The sequence below is a fragment of the Delphinapterus leucas genome, unplaced genomic scaffold, assembly GCF_059928025.1.
Source record: "Delphinapterus leucas isolate spDelLeu-1000000601 "Yukka" unplaced genomic scaffold, BTC_Dleu_Yukka2 spDelLeu_asBTCV2_sq61, whole genome shotgun sequence".
In the NCBI taxonomy this organism is placed as follows: domain Eukaryota; kingdom Metazoa; phylum Chordata; class Mammalia; order Artiodactyla; family Monodontidae; genus Delphinapterus; species Delphinapterus leucas.
In genome coordinates, this window is record NW_028322270.1 from 1671630 (window position 1) to 1695467 (window position 23838).

At 39.7% G+C, this 23838-nt stretch overlaps 1 protein-coding gene across 1 annotated transcript in view; it reads right to left on the minus strand.

The window, feature by feature from the left end:
• The window catches only part of LOC149743886 (uncharacterized), a 151347-nt gene extending 128813 nt beyond the window's left edge, over nt 1-22534 (minus strand). The window contains exons 1-3 of the mRNA XM_089906089.1: nt 22457-22534; nt 20579-21089; nt 13955-14045 (exon numbers count right to left, since the gene is read on the minus strand). Coding sequence (XP_089762215.1) covers nt 13955-14045; nt 20579-21089; nt 22457-22534 — 680 coding nt within the window. The remainder of the gene's footprint in view (nt 1-13954; nt 14046-20578; nt 21090-22456) is intronic.
• Nucleotides 22535-23838: the final 1304 nt, after the last annotated feature.

The window sequence follows — 23838 nt, forward strand, 5'->3', positions numbered from 1 at the left end:
TAGGTCTTTTTCTTCTTGTTCAGCTGTTCAAGGAACTTGCCTGCCCTCTGTCCCTGCCAGGACGATGTTACATCTGCCTGGATAAGTAGGTCACCACTGTATATCAGGAAAGGTCTTATTTGTAATCATCAGGAACCAGATACGGCTAATTTGAGCAGAAAAGGAAACTTTTGGAAGTTTATGGTTAGGTCTCAGTAACTAGAAGCAGACTAAACAACCGAAAGCCAAGGCTATGCTATTGCAATTATAGGATCAGGCCAAAGTGATGTTATAAGTCCTAGCTGGCCTTGCTACCAAGCAGGAACAGGAAACAGGAGGTTGACCCAGCACTGCTGGCCTTGCTTCTTTACATCATTTATTTGTAATTCAAAATCCAAGAGAGGGGTGCAGTTGGCCAACCTGAGGTCGCCCGACTGTTTTCCATCTGTAAGGGAGACTGAGCATGTGAGTAAACAGTGTATCTGACATGTTCAGCTTGTATAACGAGAGGAAGGCTCTGTTTCTCACCAAGACCCACAAAGTGGAAAATTCCCCAAAGAGAAAGGAATTTCAGATCAGATGCTTGGAAAGTTAAAAACAACAACAACAAACAAATGCAGATGTGGAATTAAAGACATGGAGTCATTAAGAACCTATATGTGGAGTGATTCAGACCTGAGTTCACATCTGGAGCAAGCTACTCAATCTTGCTGAGCTTCAATTTTCTTTAAAGGAAACAACGTGGAAGATGATATCCACATGTAACTTGTGGTACACATGAAGGAGGGTAGTACAGTATATGATGCCTGGCACATCCTATGCATTTTCTAAAACTACTAGTAGTACTATTATTATTGTTACTTATTATACAATTTATTGTAGAAATTAACAGGGAGAGTATTAATAAATGTTAATACAGTGCTAAGTGTCACATTTATGACCTCAACTAATTATTTGTTGATTCAACAAACATTCCACGTATCAAAAAATAACTTGTTAGTATGTGTATATATATATATATATATATTTTTTTTTTTTTTACAGAAGAAAAGAAACCCTGAGGCTTAGAAAGTGTAAACAATGTACCAAAAGTCACTCACTTAAGAGGTAATGGAATATTATTCAGCCTTAAAAAAATGAAGGAGATCCTTTCATTTGTGACCATATAGATGAAACAGGAGTGCATTATGCTGACGAAATAAGCCAGACAGGATAAATACGAATGATATCATTTATATATGGAATCTAAAAAGAAAAAAGCCACACTCATAGAAACAGAGTAGAAAACTGGTTGCCAGGGGCTGGGGTGTGGGTGGGGAAAAGAGGGGAAGACTGGTAAAAGGGTACAAACTTTCAGCTGCAGGATGAATAAGGTCTGAGGATCTACTGTATAACATAGTTACTACAGTCAATAATACTGTATTGTATAACTAACATTTTCTGAGAGAATACAACTTAAGTGTTCTCACCAAAAAAAGAAAAAAAGGAAAAAGGTGTCATGAGCTGTTAGATGTATTAATTAACGTGATGGGAAGGATCCTTTTACAACAGATATGTATATCAAATCATCATGATATACTCTTTGACTATCTTACAATTTTGTCAATTATACCTCAATAAAACAGAAAAAAAAAGAGGTAATAAAGATGAGACTCCAATCCAGGATTATCCAGCTCAAAAAACTACACTCTTAACCATTACAATATAGTATCCATCCATATGTTGTAACTGTAAAATGCTTAACACAAAGGAAACGTTAAATAAATGGTATTTATTCTAACTCTAATGCTTACTAGATATTAGTTATGTGGTATGCTTTACTTCTAACTACAAGGGTATAAGGTGCAAATTCTTGCTACGGAACAGAAAAGCCCCTGTGGTACCCTGTAGGATAAACACAGTGCCTGTAAATCTCTCATCTCTCAACCCAGAGTCTCCTCAAGTTGGAGGTCTTTACCCCCTTTATAATGTGGGAATAATGCCTTTCCCACATTTGCACTGGGCATGAAAATCCATACTTCCAGGTGTATACTGAACCTCCATTTAGCTCCTCGTCACCTTGGAATCACCAGACCAAAGATCATTTATTCCATTAATATAAATGATCTAGGGATAGAAGTACAGAGTATACAGAGAGTGTTGGAGGAATCCAAACAACAAGTCCTCCACTCTCAAAACAAATTTTAGAGTTCCAAAAGTAAAGAGCAATGTTTGGAAATAAAACTAAAAATGAAACTAACATCTACAATTAGCCAAGTATTTATTATGGGCCAGGCTACTTACTAGGCACTTGATAAACATTACAGCTCATCTTCCTGCAGTCCTTCAAAGCATATAATATTGTTTCTATTTCATAGAGAAGAAAATTGTATCTAAGCAGGTTAGTGATTAGCCCAAGACCACAGGGCTAGGCTGTAAGAAAAGAAGGCCAAGTTTCAGTGGTCAAAATGGTGATGGATGTTATAACTAGAAGATTACGGCTAATCAAATAAAAATATTCAAAACGGTCCTAATGTATTATTAGGATTTCTTTAGAATAACTTGGGTGCCTTAGTGAATACAGTAGTGGTAGGCACTACAGTCTCTTTAATTTGCTAATCATACAAATCTACTTTAATATTCTTGGTGACAAGGAGCTAACTACTGATAAGACAGCTTCTTCAGTTTTGGGGCTACTCCAGGGTGAAATGCCGGAACGTCTTACTGCCTGCAATGTTACCTAGTTCTACCAGGGGGAATAAAGCAGAACAAGTAGCCACTGTTCTTGACAAATGGATACAGTTTCAGTTTTTCAAAATATGAGTGTCAGATTCATTCATTGTATCAGATAGATTGGCTTTGCCCATTTACTAATGGATGGCACACTGCAGACACACGTTGGGTCAAAGGACTCAATGTCACCTCATTGATACTGTCATCAATATAATTTGTATTGGCCTTTTGTCTCACCCTGACTTTAAGGACTATGTGAGGAGATCCAAGTCTACAGACCATGGACTGATCACCTCTGCTTGACACAGTATTCTCTGCTCATTTCCAGAGGGGACCAAGGATGAGCTCTTGTACTTCTGAGTCTATTCACCCTACCTGGCAACACATACTAGCTGGGCTGATTGGATCAAGCAGGAGCCCCAGAGTTTAAATTTCCAGCTGCATTGGAGGAAACAGAGGCTATGCCCCAATCCCATAACCCCTCACTTCTTACTGCTAGCCTATCCTAGGCTCTTCTTGCTGATAGGAGTACTTCACGCTAAAAATTAATTTTGCTTACCTGATGGCAGTCACACAGCCTCAAATGCCATTTTTATAAATAAGGCAACCACCAATGGAGTGTGATTTAGGGTTTTTTCTTCTGTCGACCCTGCCTACCCTATAAAATCTCCCATTACTGCATCATGGAGACTATAATCCCTTTCCGAGGGAACAGATTCTTTCCAACCTTAAGATGAAATAAGAACTTACATTTCCATACTGCCCAAGAGGAAATAAACTGATTACAAAATGCAGGAGAATGACTGATTTTCCACATTTGTTGTGTTCATTAAAGGGTTTTTGAATAGACTTGACAGTATTAAAGAAGTTCAACACACACAAAATAAAAATTAATAAATGAAGAGAAAAAAATTGCATTTACAACAAACAACAAAATAAACACATTGATATATAAAAGGTTGTTATACATCGATGAAAAATGGATGTCATAAAGTCACAAACTAAAAAGTATTAACAGCCAATAAAGATATGAAAATATGTTCAACCTTGCTATTATTAATCAAAGAAATACAAATAAAATAATTCAGGTGTCATATTTTACTGACTAGAATGACAAAGTTTTAAAAAACTTGATAATACTGGTATTGATATTGATAATACTGGTACTGATGAGTGTGTGTAAGAAACCACACTGGATGTTAAATTCTTGGTAGAAATAAAAAGCACGGTAACCTTTCTGGAAGACAATATGTCAGTATGTACCAGAACTGACAACCAGCCATTCAAGTTCTAGAAGTCCATTCTAAGGAAATAAACAAATGCTCAAAGACATATGAACAAGGATGCTTGTCTCATTGTTTAGCAAAGCAAAACAGAATAATCTAAATGTTGAACAGCAGGGACTGGTTAAATAAATAATAGAATGCTGTTCAACCATTAAAAATGATGCTGCAGATTTTTATTAGGTGATGAGTAATCATACTTATATTACTAAATGAAAATGCTATAGAACTGCTTTGTAGTTTGATATAATAATTAAAGGTATTTTATACTTGCATTGTATTTATATGCACCCCGTCACAAAAGAGTTTCCAAAGATACCCTCAAAAATGTTACAGAGATGATTTATCAGAAATGGGATTTTGAGTTATTTTTCCTTTTTTCTTTAAATCCTTTCAATTTTGGAGTTTCTGCAATGAGCCTGTATTATTTTTACAATTAAAAATATTTAAATTTACAACAAAAGGATCTAAATTCCTCCAGTTTTCCATTTATTTTCCACCCTGGCTCGGGGTATTTGTGTAAAAAAAAAAAAAAATCAGCTTATTTTCTCTTTTGTATCAATCTAAATTTACTTTTCATAAGTTAACTATTTTAGTCTGGCAAAAGTTTCACACAGGAAAATTGTTAAGGTCTGAGTATTCTATTACGTTGAAAAGCACTGGAAACTTTGAAATTATTTCTTTCAGAATTTTCATATAATACTGAAAGGTGGGGGGTGGGAGGTAGCAAAATGAAGGGAAATAGATAGTAGTAGTCAACTTCAATTAAGGAAAAGCAACAAGAGGCAGTTTGTACTCTTTTGATACGGCAGAAGCCCCATGTGTCAACTCATGCTAAAAAATGTATATATACACACACATATATGTTTGTGTGTATTATATGTATATGTGACACACACACATAATTAATCCACAGTCTTAGGCTAATCACTCATTGTGGCAGAAACAACGAGCTGTTGACTACACTTTAATTAGCTCCTCCAGCCTGTAGAGGCATCACTAGGACCTAGGAACAACATTCTCCATCTCCGCTTGCATCTGGGTATGGTTCTATCCCAAAGAATGTGACCAGAGGTGACCTGAAGAGTTTATGTCTGAAGGATAACGAGTTGATAATTGTAGCTTGCAGCTTCCTCTCTCCTTTCCTTTTTAGGACAAACGTAGAGCCACTTGATGAAGGTGGTGGGTCCCTGAATAACTGAGCAGAAAACTGACCCTCAGACCACCAAAGTCCATACTACACTCCTGAGTGAGTGAGAAATGAACTGTCCATGTGTTGCTCCACTGAGTTTTAAGGTTTATTATTTAGTGTTTAACTAACGCATTTTTTCTTTACACCTCAGTTGCCTTCTCTGTAAAATAAAGTCTTTGAAAAGGATCCACTGTAAGTTTTTTCCATTGCTTATGTTTTTATCTTAGTTTTTAATTCTCAGAAACATTGCGCGCATTTTACCTTTTAAGTTAGTAAGTCTACTTTTTTTCCCACAAAGACGGGTTCTTCAAGTTATGGAGAAGTCATAGCAGACTGTTGCTTCAGTTTAAGATACGCATTCACATATGAGATGAGAAGGGTGAGGACCCAGAGAAACGCCTTTGACAGAGGGGAGTGAGAGCATACTGAAGAACGTTTAGTAATAAAGAATTCAGATGGGAGAAACGGATGCGTTACATCTAACAGATTTGCTCAAAGGAATTCTGGAAAGGCAAGTATGTGAAAATGTATAGCAAAGACATGAAATGCCTTTTGGTCCCTAAATGGATTTCATTTCAAAGACGTGCATACTGCAAATACATGTACCATAACACTTCTCTGTCCACTTCTAGAATTTTCTAAAGCCTGACAGAACATCTGCAGAGAGAGGATGTCATTCCAAGATAATCGACTGCAAGTTACTAAATTAAGATAAAAATGTCCTTAACCTTGAACAGTTTTTAAAGAGATTTTAGAAGAAAGGAGCCCTCCAGGGGGTTGTATAACTATATAATTGTACCCTTTCTAAAAGGCTATTTACAGATACATAATGTTTCCCCTCCATTCTTTAAAGTAAAATATAGGATAAAAAACAATAGTTTGGGGATAATATTTGTTTGGGACAGCAGGCACTGCTAATCAGTACCACTCTCTCCTTATTCCTTACTATCAGAGCCCTGGTTTAGGAGACCCCATTATCCTTAAGGCTAAGGTGGCCAGTTTAAAATCCGAGCTGATGAGATCTAAGTGCAAGTCTGCTGACCATCTGTGGTAAAAAATTTGCTCTCTGAGTTAGACACTGCCTTTTTTTTCTTACTTAATTTCTTTTTTTTTTTTTCCTTTTCTTTCTTCCTGCCCAAATTGTTGGAACACTACTGGAGATTCTGGGGTCACTTTGAAGCTATGTGGACGTGCTAGAGATGTGGAAGCTGGAAGAGCGAAGCAACCCAGTCCCCTGGTGATGCCCTTCAGCAGCTGGACTAACGCTAGAGGGACTATCTCCAAACTTCCTGCTACCCGTGGAAAGTAAGGTAAATCACTCATTCACTTTCTGTTACCTACTAACTGATCCAGAACTCTAACCTCAGGGTTGTAGAACCCTTCTCAGTAACCCATAGTCATACTCATGTTCCGGACTCCTGATCATCAGACTTGCTTATAGCAGATGTATGGGGAGGGCGGGCTCTTCTGGAAGCCCTCATACTTCCTCCCCTACCCCCACCACACACAAATAATGATCTTTATGTCCACTCATCCTTCTATCTACACTCAGAGGCCAGGGCCCCCAGGAAGGCTTCACTGACAACCCTTTACTCCTCTCTACATGCAGAAAGGGTAGAGGTGTGGGCTCTGGAATCAGACTTCCTAGACTTGAATTCTTAATCTGTTACTTACCAGTTTAGGACGCGGGCAAAGTAGTTACCTTCTCTGGACACCCCTGTAAAAGAGGAACACTAAGTAGCACCTATGTACCTTACTGAAAGGATTAAATGAGCAAATGCAGGTAAAGTTCTTATAATTTTTTCTTGGGTCAATCAATTCTAGCTGCTATTGTTACCTTTGACTAATTTAGGGCAGAGTCCCTTTGCCCTCCTTTGGTTCTCTGGGCCGTCTCATTCACAACACACACAACCGCATACTGCAGCGTTTTGAAAGGTGGTTCTCAAAATGTGGTCCCTGGGCCAGCAATATCAGCCACACCTGGGAACTGGTTAGAACTCTGGCACTGGAGCCCAGCAATCTGTGTTTTAACAATATTCTCAGGCAAATCTGATGCACACTAAAGGTTGACGACAACTGAGAACATCTGTCTCAGACTCTCCTGGAGGCATTCACCAAAAATTGAGTTACAGGACCTTACACCTGACCAGCTGGAGAAGGGGTCTAGTAATTGCCCTGGTTATCATGCTTGTCATGATTTTTCAGCACATAAATGTTTGAGAATCACTGCCATTTTGAATGTGTGTTTCACTTGTCTGTTTTTCCAGTGGACTTTACTTCCTTGCAAGGAAGGTTTGTGAAGATTTGTTGCTGTTGTTTGCATTATTAGTTTTATTATGCTAATTCTAGAATCTCTGGTGCATAGTGCAATCTCAGGCAGGAAGTAATGGCTCATTAAAACAGGTATCCCAAAAGTCTTAGTAGAACTTCAAGATTAATTCCTTCAGGAAGAGGTAAAATTGTCATTAGATGCAGATGATATGATTCTATATATAGAGAACCCTAAAGACTCTACATGAAAACTACTACAACTGATAAACGAATTCAGCAAGGTAGCAGAATACAAGATTAACATACAGAAATTGGTGGCATTTCTTTATGGCAACAATGAAATATCGGAAAGGGAACGTAAAAAAACAATGCCTTTTAAAATCACAACCCCCAAAATAAATACTTAGGAATAAACCTCACCAAGAAGGCAAAAGACTTATACGCTGAGAACTGTAAGACATTAATAAAGGAAAGTGAAGATGATTCAAAGAAATGGAAAGACATCTCATGTTCTTGGGTTGGAGGAACTAATATTGTTAAAATGCTCATACTACCCAAAGCAATCTACAGATTTAACGCGATCCCTATCAAATTACCCATGACATTTTTCACACAATTAAAACAAATAATCCTAAAATTCATACAGAACCATAAAAGACCCAGAATTGCCAAAGCAATCCTGAAGAAAAAGAACAACGTTGGAGGCATAGCCACCCCAGACTCAGACAGTACTCCAAAGTCACAGTAATCAAAACAGCGTGGTATTGGCACAAAAACAGACATATGGATCAATGGAACAGAATACAGAGCCCAGAAATAAACCCACACACCTCACTTAATCTTTGACAAAGGAGGCAAGAATATATAATGGGAAAGAGACAGTCTCTTCCGCAAGTGGTGTTGGTAAAGTTGGACAGCCTTATATAAACCAGTGAAGTTAGAACACATCCTTTCACAAATGAACCTATCTACACACGAAAATAAACTCAAAATGTCTTAAAGACTTAAACATAAGACATGACACCATAAAACTTCTAGAAGAGAACACAGGCAAAATATTCTCTGACATAAATCATACCGATGTTTTCTTAGGTCAGTCTCCCAAGACAATAGAAATAAAAATGAAAATAAACAAAGGGGACAGAATCAAACTTACAAGCTTTTGCACAGCAAAGGAAACCATAAACAAAATGAAAAGACTACCTACAGAATGGGAGAAAATATTTGCAAATGATGCGACCAGCAAGGGCTTAATTTCCAAAATACACAAACAGCTCATACAACTTGATGACAACAGAAGCAAACAACCCAATCAAAAAAATAGGCAGAAGACTTAAAGAGACATTTCTCCAAAGAAGAAATACAGATGGCCAATAGGCACATGAAAAGATGCTCAACACTGCCAATTATTAAAGAAATGCAAATCAAAACTACCATGAGGTACCACCTCACACCACTCAGAATGGCCATCATTAAAAAGTCTACAAATAACATATGCTGGAGAGGGTGTGGAGAAAAGGGAACCCTCCTACAACACTGTTGGTGGGAATGTAAGTTGGTGCAGCCACTGTGGAAAACAGTATGGAGGTTCCTCAGAAAACTAAAAATAGACCTACCACATGATCCAGCAATCCCACTCCTGGGCGTATATCCAGACCAAACTATAATTCAAAAAGACACATTCACCCTGATCTTCACAGCAGCAATATTCACAATAGCCAAGACATGGAAACAACCTAAATGTCCATCAACAGATGAATGGATAAAGACGATGTGGTACATATATACAATGAAATACTACTCAGCCATAAAAAAAAGAATGAAATAACGCCATTTGCAGCAGCAACATGGATGCAACTAGAGATTATCATACTAAGCAAAGTAAGTCAGAAAGAGAAAGACAAATGCCATGATACCACTTATATGTGGAATCTAAAATATGACACAAATGAACCTATCTATGAAACAGAAACAGAATCAGAGACATAGAGAATAGACTGGTGGCTGCCAAGGGGGAAGCAGGTGGGAGAGGGATGAACTGGGAGTTTGGGATTAGCAGATGCAAACTGGTATATATAGATTGGCTAAACAACAAGGTCCTACTATATAGCACAGGGAACTATATTCAATATCCTGTGATAAACCATAATGGAAAAGAATATGAAAAAGAATGTATATACATATGTATAACAGAGTCACTTTGCTGGACAGCAGTAATTAACACAATGCTGTAAACCAAGTATACTTCAATAAAAAATAAGTTAATTAAATTTTTAAAAAGATTAATTCCTTCAGAAGAACAAGTACTACACATTCACAAAAAAAGCACCCTTTGAAAGTTTAAATTTTTGAATTTCTTTGCCACTTCCTTAGTTTTGATCATCTTGGACAATATACTTTTAATATTGACTTTTAAAAATAATTGTGTTTCAGTGTTTGCTATCCTTAGAGAGACAGAAACAGATAAGTACAACTAAATACTTATTTTTCAAAAGTCTCAAAAGTATAAGGGAAATGAAAGTAATTATATCTTCAAATGATTTTGGGGTATGTTTCTAATTCCATACTTCTGATGCGATTAAAGATTAAAACTGTATTAAGACATTTGAGACATGCCGCATTGGTATTAAATGAATTTAATTTTGCGTAAAGTGGTAGAAATATTTTCTTCAGCAAACATACCTGCAGATATAAAATCACAACCATAAATCTACAAAAAAGCAAGCTATTGAATGAAATCTGATTGGTTATTTCCCTGCAGTATGGATCTGCTAATAATTTAATTTACTACTTGCTAACAGAAGCCAAAATTTAAATATACATATATATATGTGTGTGTATATATATATCTCTCTTCAATTTTAAATCATTCATATATATGAACAAGTATACATACACATATATAACAATTGTTCGTATATATATATATATATATATATAAACAATTTAAAGTAAAGAAAGTACATCTGGTGGCCTATTTTTTCCCCCCGATTTCTAAAGAACACCATATTCTATTCTAGGCAGTGGAATGTCAGTCCACCTTAAGGGCTGTTCAATGAGCATATCTGAGAAAGCACTGGTTTAGCCAATGATGTACTTATTGAGGGAGGCCCTAGTGCCACTGTCAAGAGCTTATCCACAGGAGAGATAAGAAGGTACTTGTTTGGTTTGTGAAAAGAAGTAGTGAGGAATGGCAGGTAGCTGCAGGCTGATGACACGTGATGTCCATATATATGTAGAACCAACACGCCCATAATTGCACCCATTTTCCATACCCAAATCCAAAGCCTTTATATCATTAATCCCAGGCAAAAATGGTAAGATTCATGTGTGTTACTATCCCACGGCTTCAAGATGCCTATAAACTCATATGAGTATGTCTTAGTTATATCAGTGGAGGACAAACCAGGCTTCTATCACCAAGCCCCATTCCATAACAGGCAAACCAGTCCAAGACTTCTCTGAGTGCTGCAGGAGAGTCTATGGAAGGGGCGCTCACTCCACTGTGATGCCTAAAATGCCTTTGCACAGAGCAAACATTCAATACATGCTGAGTGAATGAATGAGTGAACTGGTGTCATAAAACAGGCTTATTTCAGGGAAATTCCATTCAACAGGCTGGCATTCCTTCCTACCCATCTTAACTGTTAAGCATGCCATCAGACAAAAATTTAATTATAAAACGTTAGAGCTGAGGAAATTTTAGAAACTATCTACTCTCCAGAGGTATACAACTTTAATTTAGTGGTAAAAATCACTAGGAGTGATTTAGGAGTCTATCAGACCTGAGTCCAAATTCCACATCTACCATATTTTGGTGAGCAAATAACTACTTCTGAGGCTCTGTTCCATGTATGCATTATGGGATATCATAATAATACATACATTAATTGTATGACTATCAGGGGATGAAATGACACAATCCATTTGCCATGGTCGGCTAAGTAATTTGCACCAAGTAAGCACTCAAGACATTAGCCAATATTAATAGCGGAGAGATGAAAACAAAACTCTGGGACTGATGCCTACCCTAGGGGCCCCAGTGGTCATAATGACTTTCTTCCATTCAGCCTGCTCTCTTCTCACTAAGACTAAGGAAGAGAAGATGAACAAATTAGGAATAACAATTGGAAAATGGTTTTATACTCCCTGAATGAATGGAATTATAATAAAATGATTCATGAGTTCTGCAGAAATATGATGAGGCTTTAGATCTTTATGTTAGTTCTCTACAAAACCAATTTATGGCCCTAAGATGTACCTTCCCACCCAGCCCCATCCTTACCAGGATCAAATATCATTGTAAATGGAAAAGTCAACAACACATAATCAACAAGCTAAGTTACAAGCCAGTGAAGTCTCGGAGGTTTGATAGAGAAAATTCAGATTTATCATTATATGTAAAAATAAGATGATATGAAGAACTCAATCTAAAAAGTATTACCTGGAGATCTAAAATCTCTACAATAGTGCTATAAAAAGTAAAGAGCTAGAAATCTATTTACATGGTTTTCCTTATAAGAAAGCACTTTCTGTATAACTTTTAATGTACTATTGATGAGAACAATTCAACAAAATTCAAATAAATACCTGCAGATGTCCTACAAGAAGAAGAGAACAGAGTTAGATGTGACAGGGGATAACTGGACTTCAGGATGAGTAAGACCCTATACTTGACCTCAATAAATTAACATGAAATACAGTGGATGAGTCACGTACAGAATGTCAGAATTCTAAAAGGCCAAGCTAAGTACCAAAAGGAACATGTGGGGACTCTTAAGAAGGAAATAAAATATTGGTTAGTTGATTACGAAAAGGCAGAAGGGAGTAGGTTCCCTTTGGCTGCTCTTTGAAGAGATCACTTCCTTTCCCCCCTAGTCCTGAGGCTAGGGTGGCATGGGCAATAGAGGAATGTGGGGACTGAGAATCATTTCTACTCTCACCAGAGTGGCTGGAAGCAGATTTTCTTACCAGGATGTAGTAGTATGCTAATATTTAAGGGTTCTTGAGGTCAGAGAGAAGGGTTTGAATACTCCGGCTCCATCTCTTGCTGTGGGTCAAGTTTCTTACCTTTCCAACACCTCAGCGTCTTTACCTGAAAACTGGGGATGACGATAATGTCTCCCACCTGAGTGGAGTGTGAGAACTACATGATATAGTGCATACGCAGGGCTAAATTTGGTGCCTGGCAAACAGAAAGTGCTCAGTACGGCAGGCGAGTGTAGTGACAATAAAGGCAAAGATGACGGGGGTAGTGCCGGTGTTGCTTCTGCCCCCAGAACAGGCTCTGACTGGGAGAGAGTTAAAGCACCTTTGGGTTCATGGGGGTTTATATATAAGCAACGGTTGATCAATGTGAGCTGGTTGTCCAAATGATTATGTGCAATCTAAGAAAAAAATGGGCCTCGGATCTGCTCAGCTACTTAATAATATTAGCAGCGGTAGTAGTCAAAGAAGCTAAATTTTATTAAGTGTTTATATGCCAAACAACGTGCTGAAGGTTTTAAAAGGATTTACTCACTTATTACAACGAGGCTATACACTAGGTTCTGATAATGTTATTCGTCTCTTTCAGGTGATGAATGAGCCTCAGACGGGTTACAAAAGCACCTAAGATCCCGTTGTCAGTACATGACGGAAATGAGTTCAAATCCAGCCTGTCTGACTTGTTCTTAATCACTAAGGTATGAAATTAAGCATGTTGCCCTTTGCCTGATTCTCCTTCTGAGGCCTGAATATTTCACTTAGCTCTCTGAGTGCAGAAGAGAGAAAATTCTCTCTCCTTGACCCAACTTGGCATCAATATCCAACTCCCCTTCTCAAAATGGGTTGCTTCAACGAGCAGCAATGAATGCCGGGGTCATGGACCAGTCACCTTGATGACTAAGAGTCAGACACTAGGGAAAGAAAATGCTCTGTGACAAACCTACCCTTGTACAGCAACAAGACAGAAATGGGGGAACAGGGCAGAAGATAATGGAATAAGGCATAGGAAAAATAGCACCTGGCATCGTGATAGTAATAATAATAATAGTAGTAGTAGTAATAGTAATAATAATAGACTTTACTATGCTCTAGGCATTGTATTAAGTGCTTGGTGTAAGTGACTTCATTTTAACATTGAAAACAAGTCTATGGGGATGAAATATTATTAACATCATTTTATAGGCAGGAGTATTGAGGTTCAGGTAATCAGGTAAATTGCCCAAGCTCATATGGTTAGCAAGTGGAAAGCAGAGATTGGAACCAGCACCTACACTCCTAACCATTATGCTATAACCATTATGCTGAAGACATAAGAATTCCAATGGTCTTTCCCCATAACCCACTCCTGCACTCCAGACTTAAATACTCCAAGATCAAGAGAGAGCAAGCTTGGAGCTGCCACTCTTCAGTGAGTGTCAATCATTTCAAAACAGTGTATTTGCTAACAAGATGCAGTTCTTGTGATAATCTTCTCAACCAGGTATCAAGAAACAGGAAGCAAAGATTCAAGTAACAGTATGTTCCTACTTACGAGGAAGGTGGGACAGCATAGTTGACACTGGGCTTAACTGTTCTGGAAAACGTGGTCCCAGTAGGCATACACGCTGGTACATTTTCCCCACCTACCAAATACAAAAGAATTATTTCATTTCCATGTTGCTCTTCAAAGTTCCACCTCATTCGTGCCTGTCATTCATCCTCTGGCCTCTTCCTGTCTCCATTTCTGTACAGAAAGGTGCTGAGTCTCTGCTCTCGGATATAAAAAGGGTGTGTTAGGAGAGGGAGCCATGGTACCTCAATGTCTTTTTTTTTTTTCATCTTAATTCTATTATGCCAACTCCACTGAACTTAATTAGAGTGAATACAGAATTACACAATTACCCTCTGTTCTATTCTTCAGATGTTATATTTTGATAAAATTTACGACATGCTGCTCTCCCCTTGAACACCAGATGAACACTAGAAATGGATGTGTGTTGACATAAAATCTGTTATAATTACAATTCAAGTATAGCTTACATAATGATAGTGTTAACATAAAATTATAGATGTGTAGAGACAACGTGGTCATGCATTTTTTAGTATAAGTACATGCTTAGACCAATATCTGTTAGCGGAATGAAGATGGAAGAGAATTTTGGTTAAGCCACAAAGGCTGTTTAAGGACTTGCAGATAGCTAAGGGGAACTCAAAGACCAGTAAGATAGTATTTCCCCTGCATTCAATTGCAAATTCAATTGCAAAGTGAAGGGAAGATGTGTAATTTCCCCTATGGAAATTACAAGACAAGTACATTTTTTCCCTTGAATACCTGGGTAAATGCTTAAATTCTAATGTATATCAGTGATGCAAATTTTCAACTGAGTTTGATAAATCATAAAATAATAATTATACATATATGTATATAAAACTGCATGGAACTAGACAGTTCAGAATTACTTCTAATTAAAGAGGTACCCTATGGCAACTAACTTAAACCTTACAAAATATGGTTCCAAGTACCCTATCAGAGTGAAAAGTAGGAGACGGAAAGGTTTATTGTAAATGTTTGTAGTCATGGTGTCTTAACTAAAACTACTGTGTCACAAATACTATTAAAATAATTGTGACATTTTATTCACTTTTACTGCAAACAACAAAACAAACTATAGGTATTTTTTCATTTCAGGTAATTATTTTAGCTAACAGTTATTCAATGTTTTGAGAAGACAGAGTGCTAATTGCATGACTTCATTTTATCTTTAAAATAGCGCTTCCATGTCATTACTCTTAATATCTCCATTGTATTAAAGTGTATCTCTAGTTCAGACCTTTCTTCAGAACTGCAGACTTGTGTATCCAACTGTGTACTCAGCATCTCTACTTGGACGTCACGAAAACATCTCAAATCTTATACCTCCAAAACTGGTCTTTAATCCCCCAAACATGCTCTACCCCAAACTTTTTCCATCTTGGGTGACAGTAACCACACCTTTCCAGTTTCCCAGGCCCTAAATCTCGAATTCACCCTTGACTCCCTCTTCCTTTCCATTCTTGCATTCAATCTACCACGAAATGCTGTCACAACCTTCCCAATGTGCCACTTCTGAGAATTACCAGCCGCTAGCAGCCTGGTGCAGGCCACCAGCATAGACCTCGAGGATCCTGTAGTTGCCTCCCGAGATTCTCCCTGACTCCACTCTCTCCCCACATCCTCAAGGCCACAGATAGAGTTATGCTTTTCAAACAAGAGACAGTTCATGCCACACCTCGGCTAAAATCCTGCCCCTGGCTGCCTACATTTAGAGTAAAAGACACAATGCATGTGATGGCCTCCCAGGACTTACCCAATCCAACCCATCACATATCCGACCTCCAGCCCTCCTGCTGTCTCTTCCTCCCCACTGACTAAGTCAGCCAGGGTGGCCTCCTTGATATTCCTCCAAGCTGCCCGGCATATTTCTGCCTTAGAGTTTGGGGACTGGTTATTCTTGCTCCCAGGGAGTGGTCTCCCCATCATACATTCTGACAACTCCCTCACTTCAAGTCTTTGCTCAAATGTCAACTTATAAAATCCACCCTGACTACCCTATTTAAAATCGGAACCTACCTGTACACTCCTCCAGCACTCCCAACCCAAGCCTCTTCAGTGAGCTTCACATCCTTTTCCTTACCCCGTAGCGCCCGTCAACTTGTGACAAAGCACAGAATTTATTTATAACATCCGTTTCCACACGAGAGTGTAAGGAGGGAGAAAGCATGCAAGAAGGAGCACGCAGGCAAAGGCTCTTGTCTGATTTATTCATTGATACGTCCAAGCATAGAGAACAGGAAGATGCTTGATAAATAGTCCTGAAAAAGATACAGATGAGGAAACTAGTAGTGAAGCTCAGAAAGTTTAAGTAACTTCCTCAAGGTTCTAGAGCTAGAAGAGGGTCACAGTAGAATTCACACCTGGGGATGTCTAACTTCAAATCTCTTAGCCTCTCTGCTATCTTTTTTTTTTTCTTCTTTGCGGTACGCGGGCCTCTCACTGTTGCAGCCTCTCCCGTTGCGGAGCACAGGCTCCGGACGCGCAGGCTCAGCAGCCATGGCTCACAGGCCCAGCCGCTCCGCAGCATGTGGGATCTTCCCGGATCGGGTCACAAACTCTCAACCACTGCGCCACCAGGGAAGCCCCTCTCTGCTATCTTAAGTCCATGCAATTCAGGATTTGTTTTAATCAGTGCCATGGAAATTCTCACCCCACTGAATAGGATCACTAAAGTGTTCTCTGTCTAGATTTATATATATATTTTCCATTTAAACAAAGGAAACAGAAGAGGGGAATTCATCATGGGTTATTGCGGTAGTTTTACAGCAATTTTAGCAATAATGACATTTAAGTAATAGTGATATTTAACGATAGCATAATAATAATAAAATAATAGCTCTTAAATGTATTGAAGACGAATCGCATGCTAAACTCGGTGCTAAAATATATCCATGTATATTTTGTGCAAAATCCTTATGAATATTCTATCAGATGAGCTTTATGTGTAACTCCACCAGGCATACTTCTCTTATTCCGCTTTCAAAGATAAGGAAATTGATGAGAAGTGTGGTAACCGTTTGATCAAGATGAGACTGGTAATAAGTTGTGAGTATGAATTTAAATTCAGGTCTAACTCCAGAATTTGATTCTCAATCCATACATGAAAATTCTGATAATTCCTTTGATAAGGGTATGTTCTCTCCTGGAAAACATCCCCCATTATGTCTGCCTGTGCTCATACCTTCAGAACACAGTCAACTTTGAAACATGATAAAAATGTTTAAATAGTGTGCTTTAATAAATGGAAATATCTTCATCTAAACAATAACACAAAAAGGCAGGCTGAGCCCTTTGAAGTGGCTTCGTTGCTATCTTCCATCCAGAACAAGAGAAGGAATCAACAGCTGCAGAGTAAAGAAAGCATGAAACCCAGAGATGGAGGATTCTGTAAATGACCAATTACAAGACTATTAAGCCACACTTCCATAGCAAGAGGCAAAATATTCCATTAAACTGAAAATTTTTCTACCGCTAACTCCAAGGCCCACACAAACATTAATGTTGCATTTATTAGGATGTATTTCCCGTGCTCTATCAACTTGACTTTCAGCAACTGTATTAATACAGTCCTTTCGCTTTGCACATATATCTGAATGATGGATTCCATTACTGGAGTTTTGTAGAAAGAGTGGAGTGAATGAAGTAAAGTTTGGGAAGAGCCATCATAATCCATAATGATGGGCACTGAATCAGGACAAGAAGAAACCTCTCTTCTCATTTATTTGAATGAAAATTCTACTATATATTTATTGCCTCTGTACAGGGCCATCTGTTGAATAGTGGAAAACAAGCATCTTTCATTTGGAGGTAGGATTTGTGTGCTCAAGTTTCTATGGGCCTGCAGAATTAATCTTGTTTTAGAAATGAAATAAAATGTAATTTCTTACTGTAAGTAGATGTGGTTAAGCAACTGGCAACTTTGATGTCTTTAAATCACTGCAGTTTCAGGGTAGGCAAATCTATAATTATTTCAAGCACTTCTTTATTGGTGCAACAATTGAGCAGTGTACATAGTGGTCAACAACCTGGGCATTGTCAGACGACTCTAAGTTTGAATCTAGACTTTGCCACTCACCAGCTATGTGACTTTCAGCTATGAGAATCACTTTCTTCAGCTTTGCAGTGTGGATTATTATATGCCCTTTGCAGAACTACTGTAAGAACTAAATGCATATGGGCACAGTGGCTCATAGTAAGGGCTCAAATTAGTACTGTGGTCACTACTAGTAGTATTGAAAAGAAATTAGAACTTCTATTCTCATAAAGTGGGATATGTGTCCCTTTATCATTGTAATTTCGTATCATTTTACTTTTGACCTTATAATTTAATAGCTTGATCCAAGAAACATTTAGCAGTAAATATAATTGAAAGAAGATTACCTGTCAAACATGAAATGCTGTAGCATCAAGTGTGCTGGCACAATACTCTTCTCAGATAATTAACCTGTAAAAATATGTTATTGTCTTCTTTTTAATTAAGCACATTGAACATATATATTTACTGTGCCAATTGGCGAAAGGTCCATTAATTAATCAGTCTAACTATGTGTTGCATAAACGTCTTCTAAACATAATCGTATATGTATTTTATTTGTTGGGAAAATGTGTTTGAGATTGTTCTTTTCTGCCTATTTAAAGTAAAAGAGGGTGAGAAGTAGAGTTAGGCTTAATGTACTTTGTACTCCATTATGCCATGAAAATGCTTCTGTGCCCTGGAGACAACAACAAAAGATTTGCTTTAATGACAAGAATCAAGTATGTTCTAAAGCTTCCAGGTAGGAGGCGTATAGGTTGCAGTTTATATCAGAAGTCTTTGCTCTCTCTCTCAACTGCGTCTAGATGGGAAAGATGTGGTCACAAATGCTTCAAGGTGATATAGTAAATGTTGGAAAAGAGGGGGGTAGGAGGCAGAGTTTTGAATATCTCAAACCTGAGCTAGAAGGATTTTATTTAAAGAAAATAGCGGATATTATTTTTCACTTAAGGAATGCCACTCAGCAAACCTGACATTAATGTAGGAAATTAGCTCTTTTAGCTATGATGCTTTCAAATGCACATTACTGAAAACAAATTCAAAATAGTCAAAGGAAATTTAAAAACAAAAACCAAACAACAACAACCACCTCAACAAACAAGTACTAGAAATTCAGGGATGCAGCCATATTCAGATACAGTTGGATCTGCAAGTTCCAGAGTATCAGCAGGGTTCCAGCTCTCTCTCCATCGCTCAGCCCTGCTTACCTCTGCAAGACTTTATTTTACAGAAAGTCTCTTCTTGTGCTGGATGGTCACTGGGAGTCCCAGAGTCATATCTCCCCAGCTTAGAAATTCCAGAGAGAAAAGACAATTCTTCCATTTTTCTCTGAGAGAAAAGTCCTGGGGAGGAGTCTGATAGACTCAGCCGAGGTCAGATGCCTACCCATGAGCCAATCACCTGCTTTACTGGAGTTCATCCCCGGGGCCCGTGAGGAGGCAGGATGGCATTATCTGGCAGTTCTCCAAGAAAAGCCTGCTGTTTTTGTAAGATGAAAGGGGAGAGGACATGGATAATGAAACCTGTATCTGCTTCTGTAAAATCCACAGAATCTTACTCCCTGCCCTGTGTCGATGACCATGCAGTAAGCTGACCCAGGAGGTCATTTTGCCCACAACAGTCTTTATATATATGACTAAGGAACACACTGGTAAAAGAATATGGAAGAAAGTCTGAGTATGACAAGTCAGCTAGACTGGTATTAACTAAAAAAGCTGTGTGAAAATATCCTGAAAAAGTTGCCCCCAACTCACTCAAAGTCCAAAGTTGGAGCTGGAAATACAATGTCATGGAGTTTGGATAAGAACAGGTTTTCTCCAAGCTGAACTATGACACAGAGATTAGAGACTTCTAGAAACTATACTTTTTCAAAGAAAAAACATCACACGAGAAAAATGAGGCCTAGAAAAATTAAATGACTTAAGCTAATTAATGGCAGGACTGAGACTAGAGTATACTTTGTGTAATTGGCTATGGTCTTTTTGTTTGTTTGTTTGTTATCACTTCAGAACGAGACAAACTTAAAGAAAGGAAACACAACCAAAACTCAGTGGTTGGAAAAGAGACGGATGTGAACGCCATCTTGTTTCTTACGTATAAAAAGTTACCCCTCACAGTGTTTTGGAGGAGAAAACGCTGGCTCTTCCCAACGTTGGTTACATACACAAAGATTCCAAAGACAAGACAAGTGCTTTGCAAACAAAGTAACTAGAACCAGCTCAGGCTTCCCCGCGCCAGGTCCTCCGTTCCACGGTCAGAACCACCAACTGTATCCCCCCGGGTAACAAGGTGATTCAGAAAAGCTGGCGCCTTCAGAGAAAGGAGAAAACTTAGCCGGGAAGAGAGTCAAGAGGAAACTTGCTCAGCTTCTTGCTGGGGTCTGAAACGATCCCAATAGAGTCCTTAAACCCCTCAGGTTTCCCCAATCAAGCACCCTCGCCTCCAACCTGGGCCACCCCAGATCTGACTATCAGACGACAGAAGTCTGCGGACGCACGGAGAGCTGACCACCCCACGAGAGGGACCTACGCGCGGCCGCGCCCACTCACCTGCCGCTCCGCTGGAGACGGGAGACCTGCCCCGGGTCCAAGTCCTGGGCGTGGCAGACTCGCCCCTCTCCGGGCCCGACTCCAGCTCACCTCGGCGCCGCCCGCCTGGGCGCCGCCATCTTGACCACAAAGGGGGCCTCGCGCCGGAGGCCCCTGAGCGGGCGCCCTGAGCGGAGCCGGAGCGACGGGGAGGCCCAGGTCGGCGCCCTACGTCCCCCGCGCGCTCGCGCCCCGTCCACGAGCGACGAGAGTCCCGCACGCAGCGCCCGACCCAGGCTTCCGCGGAACCGGCGCCCGGCGCAGCCCGCACCGCGGCTAAGGCGGCGCCGAGGGCGGCCCGGGCGGAAGAGCGGGCGCGGGGCACGCGCTCGGTAACCTGGCAACGCGGCGCAACCCGGCGTCTTCGGCGAACCCCAGCCCTCCACCGCGAGGAAGCACGGACCCCCGCACCCGCCGCCCAGCCCGCGCCGCCCCTCGGTCGCTCCGCCCGCCGCTGCCCGCTGGCTATGGTCTTTTAAATCCGTGATACAACGTCTATATGTAACAAATCTGTTAAACCCTAAATGTTTATGATATTCAAGTAATCCATTATCTGAATTATTCTTGAAGATAAAACATCCAAAGACTTCTTAATTGTATGGGTATACATACATAAAATACACGTGGAGGTAACTTCAAATCCAGTATGTGCCTGTCTCTATTCCTTCCCTCTCCGCTCTTCTAAAAAATGCCCCTTTAAAAATTGCTCACTCACCATCTATTAGGTAAATTTGCTGAAACACAGTAAATGTGGAGACAGAAATTGTTATAGAGACTATTCCAAATGGCACTGACACCTGTATTTATGAAATTTTTAAAAGGGTAAGTTAGAGTTGTTTTTTTTTAAAAAAAAAAATCCCACTATAGTAACACCACATCATCCTAGGTGCCCAGTTCTATCCAATTACATAAGATGGAGAAAGAGAGAGAGATAGAAACAGAGAGAGAGAGAGAGAGAGAGAGAGGAGAAAGAGAAAGAAGAAAGGAAGAAAACCAACTACTTATGTATAAAATGTTGCTCCCAAAGTTTGAGATTATACTCAAGCATCAATGAACAGAAAGAAAACACTTACAAATTTACAAATGTATTTCATTTATGGTATGAGGGACACAGGTTTAGATTTGCAACACGCTCCCACAAGGGTCAAATTGACCACTTTTTTCTATCTAGTTGCTCTTGAGAGAACAAAACAATTGAAACAGATGCCATTCAATTCCAAGTCTATAGCTTAGACCATGTCACTGCACATGAAATATTGTTCATTCAGAGTCAGCACATAGCAAGAGTAATTTATACTCTCAGAGTATTTGCTCTCAAGTCAATAGCAGCGAAGCCTTGACTAAAAACGTTCCCATTACTTTCCATTGTAATATATCTTACTTATAGCCCATGAAACAGTGGTCAGGGGAGATTTATTCTTTGGACACCATATTATATAATCTCTCCACTTTAAGCCATCCCCCACTCGGCGATTATTTTTTAAATATGTTACTCGTAGTCAATATTAATTTACATTTAATCTTTCTTAGCATTATGAGTATTATTTTGTACAGGCTCAGAAACAAATCTCCCGAAATTCCTCCCTGATGCTCCCTTCAGGCTGAAAATGCATTGCAGTGTGGCTGCAGTGACTTAATTCTAGTTGGCAGAGCCCTGGCCACACACTAATTTCATTAGCCTCAAACTCCTGGATTTGAAAGATCCACTGAATATGATTCCTGTCCTCTGACACGTCACTTACTAACCAATTCAGTGTGCATACAGAGGAGAGAAAGGACTTGCTCAGCTCTGGCCCACCGGCAGGCAGATGAGAATTCCCAGTCAGAGACACTGTTTACATCTGAGTGGTCGTTCTTGCCCGGGTCCTCATTTTCAGGAAGGAACTTCAATCCAGGCTTTGCCGGCAGCTGCAGCATTTGTTACATCCATTACTAGCTCCTTCTTCCTTCCTGCCCCCCAGTGCTTAGCATCCCCCATTTCAGTCACTAAGTCTTCCTTCCCCCAGCCTAGAAGCTTACCTCACCATAACTTTTTATCTCAAATGATAGGTTTGGCACATTCCCCACAGCAACCCACAGGGACTGGGGAAAAGAAAACTCAGATCTCTGGAGAGCTAAGAATTCAACCATTTAGAGAAGTTTCTTTTATACAGGACAGTCTTCATTGAGCTGAACCCTGCAATCCCAGAGAAGATTCACCTACCCGTTCTTTTCCTCTTTCCCTAAAGTGACTGTGTCTTTGAACAATGGGTCTGTGTTCCACTATTCTCTCTATTCATTTTGCAGGTTTACAGAGGCTGGGAAACTGGGGACTGGACTTACATGCCAGGAGCTTCTAAGATCACACGCAAAAATAAGGCTGCGGGAAGAGATTGTTGGAATCTATCTCTGTATATTTGAACATGGGCAGTGGTTAACCAGGATGCTCACACCAAAGCTTATATCCAGCTTGCAGCACAAGCTACAAGTTGGTGCATCCCTCCTACTACCAGCCTCTTCTCAATAAATGCAGGTGAAAACTGGGGGCTCTTTTCCCTCCGCTGTTCAATCCAACATGAATAGCTGCAATTTGCAAATTAGAGGAAAATGACAGAGTTTTCTCTGAATGGTTTTGGTCCCAACCCACACTGCTAATGCTGGCATTCAGTTCCTTTCCTTCCCAGCCCAGGGAACGGGGGAACTAAGCATAAGGCAAGCGTTCTCTTTTCTTGCAAGTGCCTCAGATCCACACACCAGAGAAGGAATCAGCTCCCCCTGGAATCTTTTTCAGCAAACACAATCCTTCAGCCTAGTCTGCAAGCTCTCTCTTGACTTTAAGATTTCACTCTTTTTTCGACAGGCAGGCCCATCTGCAAGCTCCCAAGCTCCAAGTGAAGGCACCAAAATAATTTTTAAAATGTCAAACAGCAAATGTGCCTTCAACCCCCAGAGCTCCAGTAAAAACACGGTGAGTTGCGCCTGTGGTTCTCAGGTGACTTCTGGCCTCATCCTCCCTGCAGCGCTGCCTCCTCAGGTTCTCTAGGTTAAGCTCAGAGGTAAAGGAAGTGCTTCTGGGTTTTGCTTACAACAGCCCAGGCTCTTCCTGAAAGCATTACCTCAAAGTGAAGGCTGCCCAGAAGCACTTTTGGCCTTGCAAACATCTAGAGGTGACATACTCAACAGGTGCTAGGGATGCTCAGAGGCTCAGAGGGGCCATACCAGGCTGCAGCTTTAGACAGACA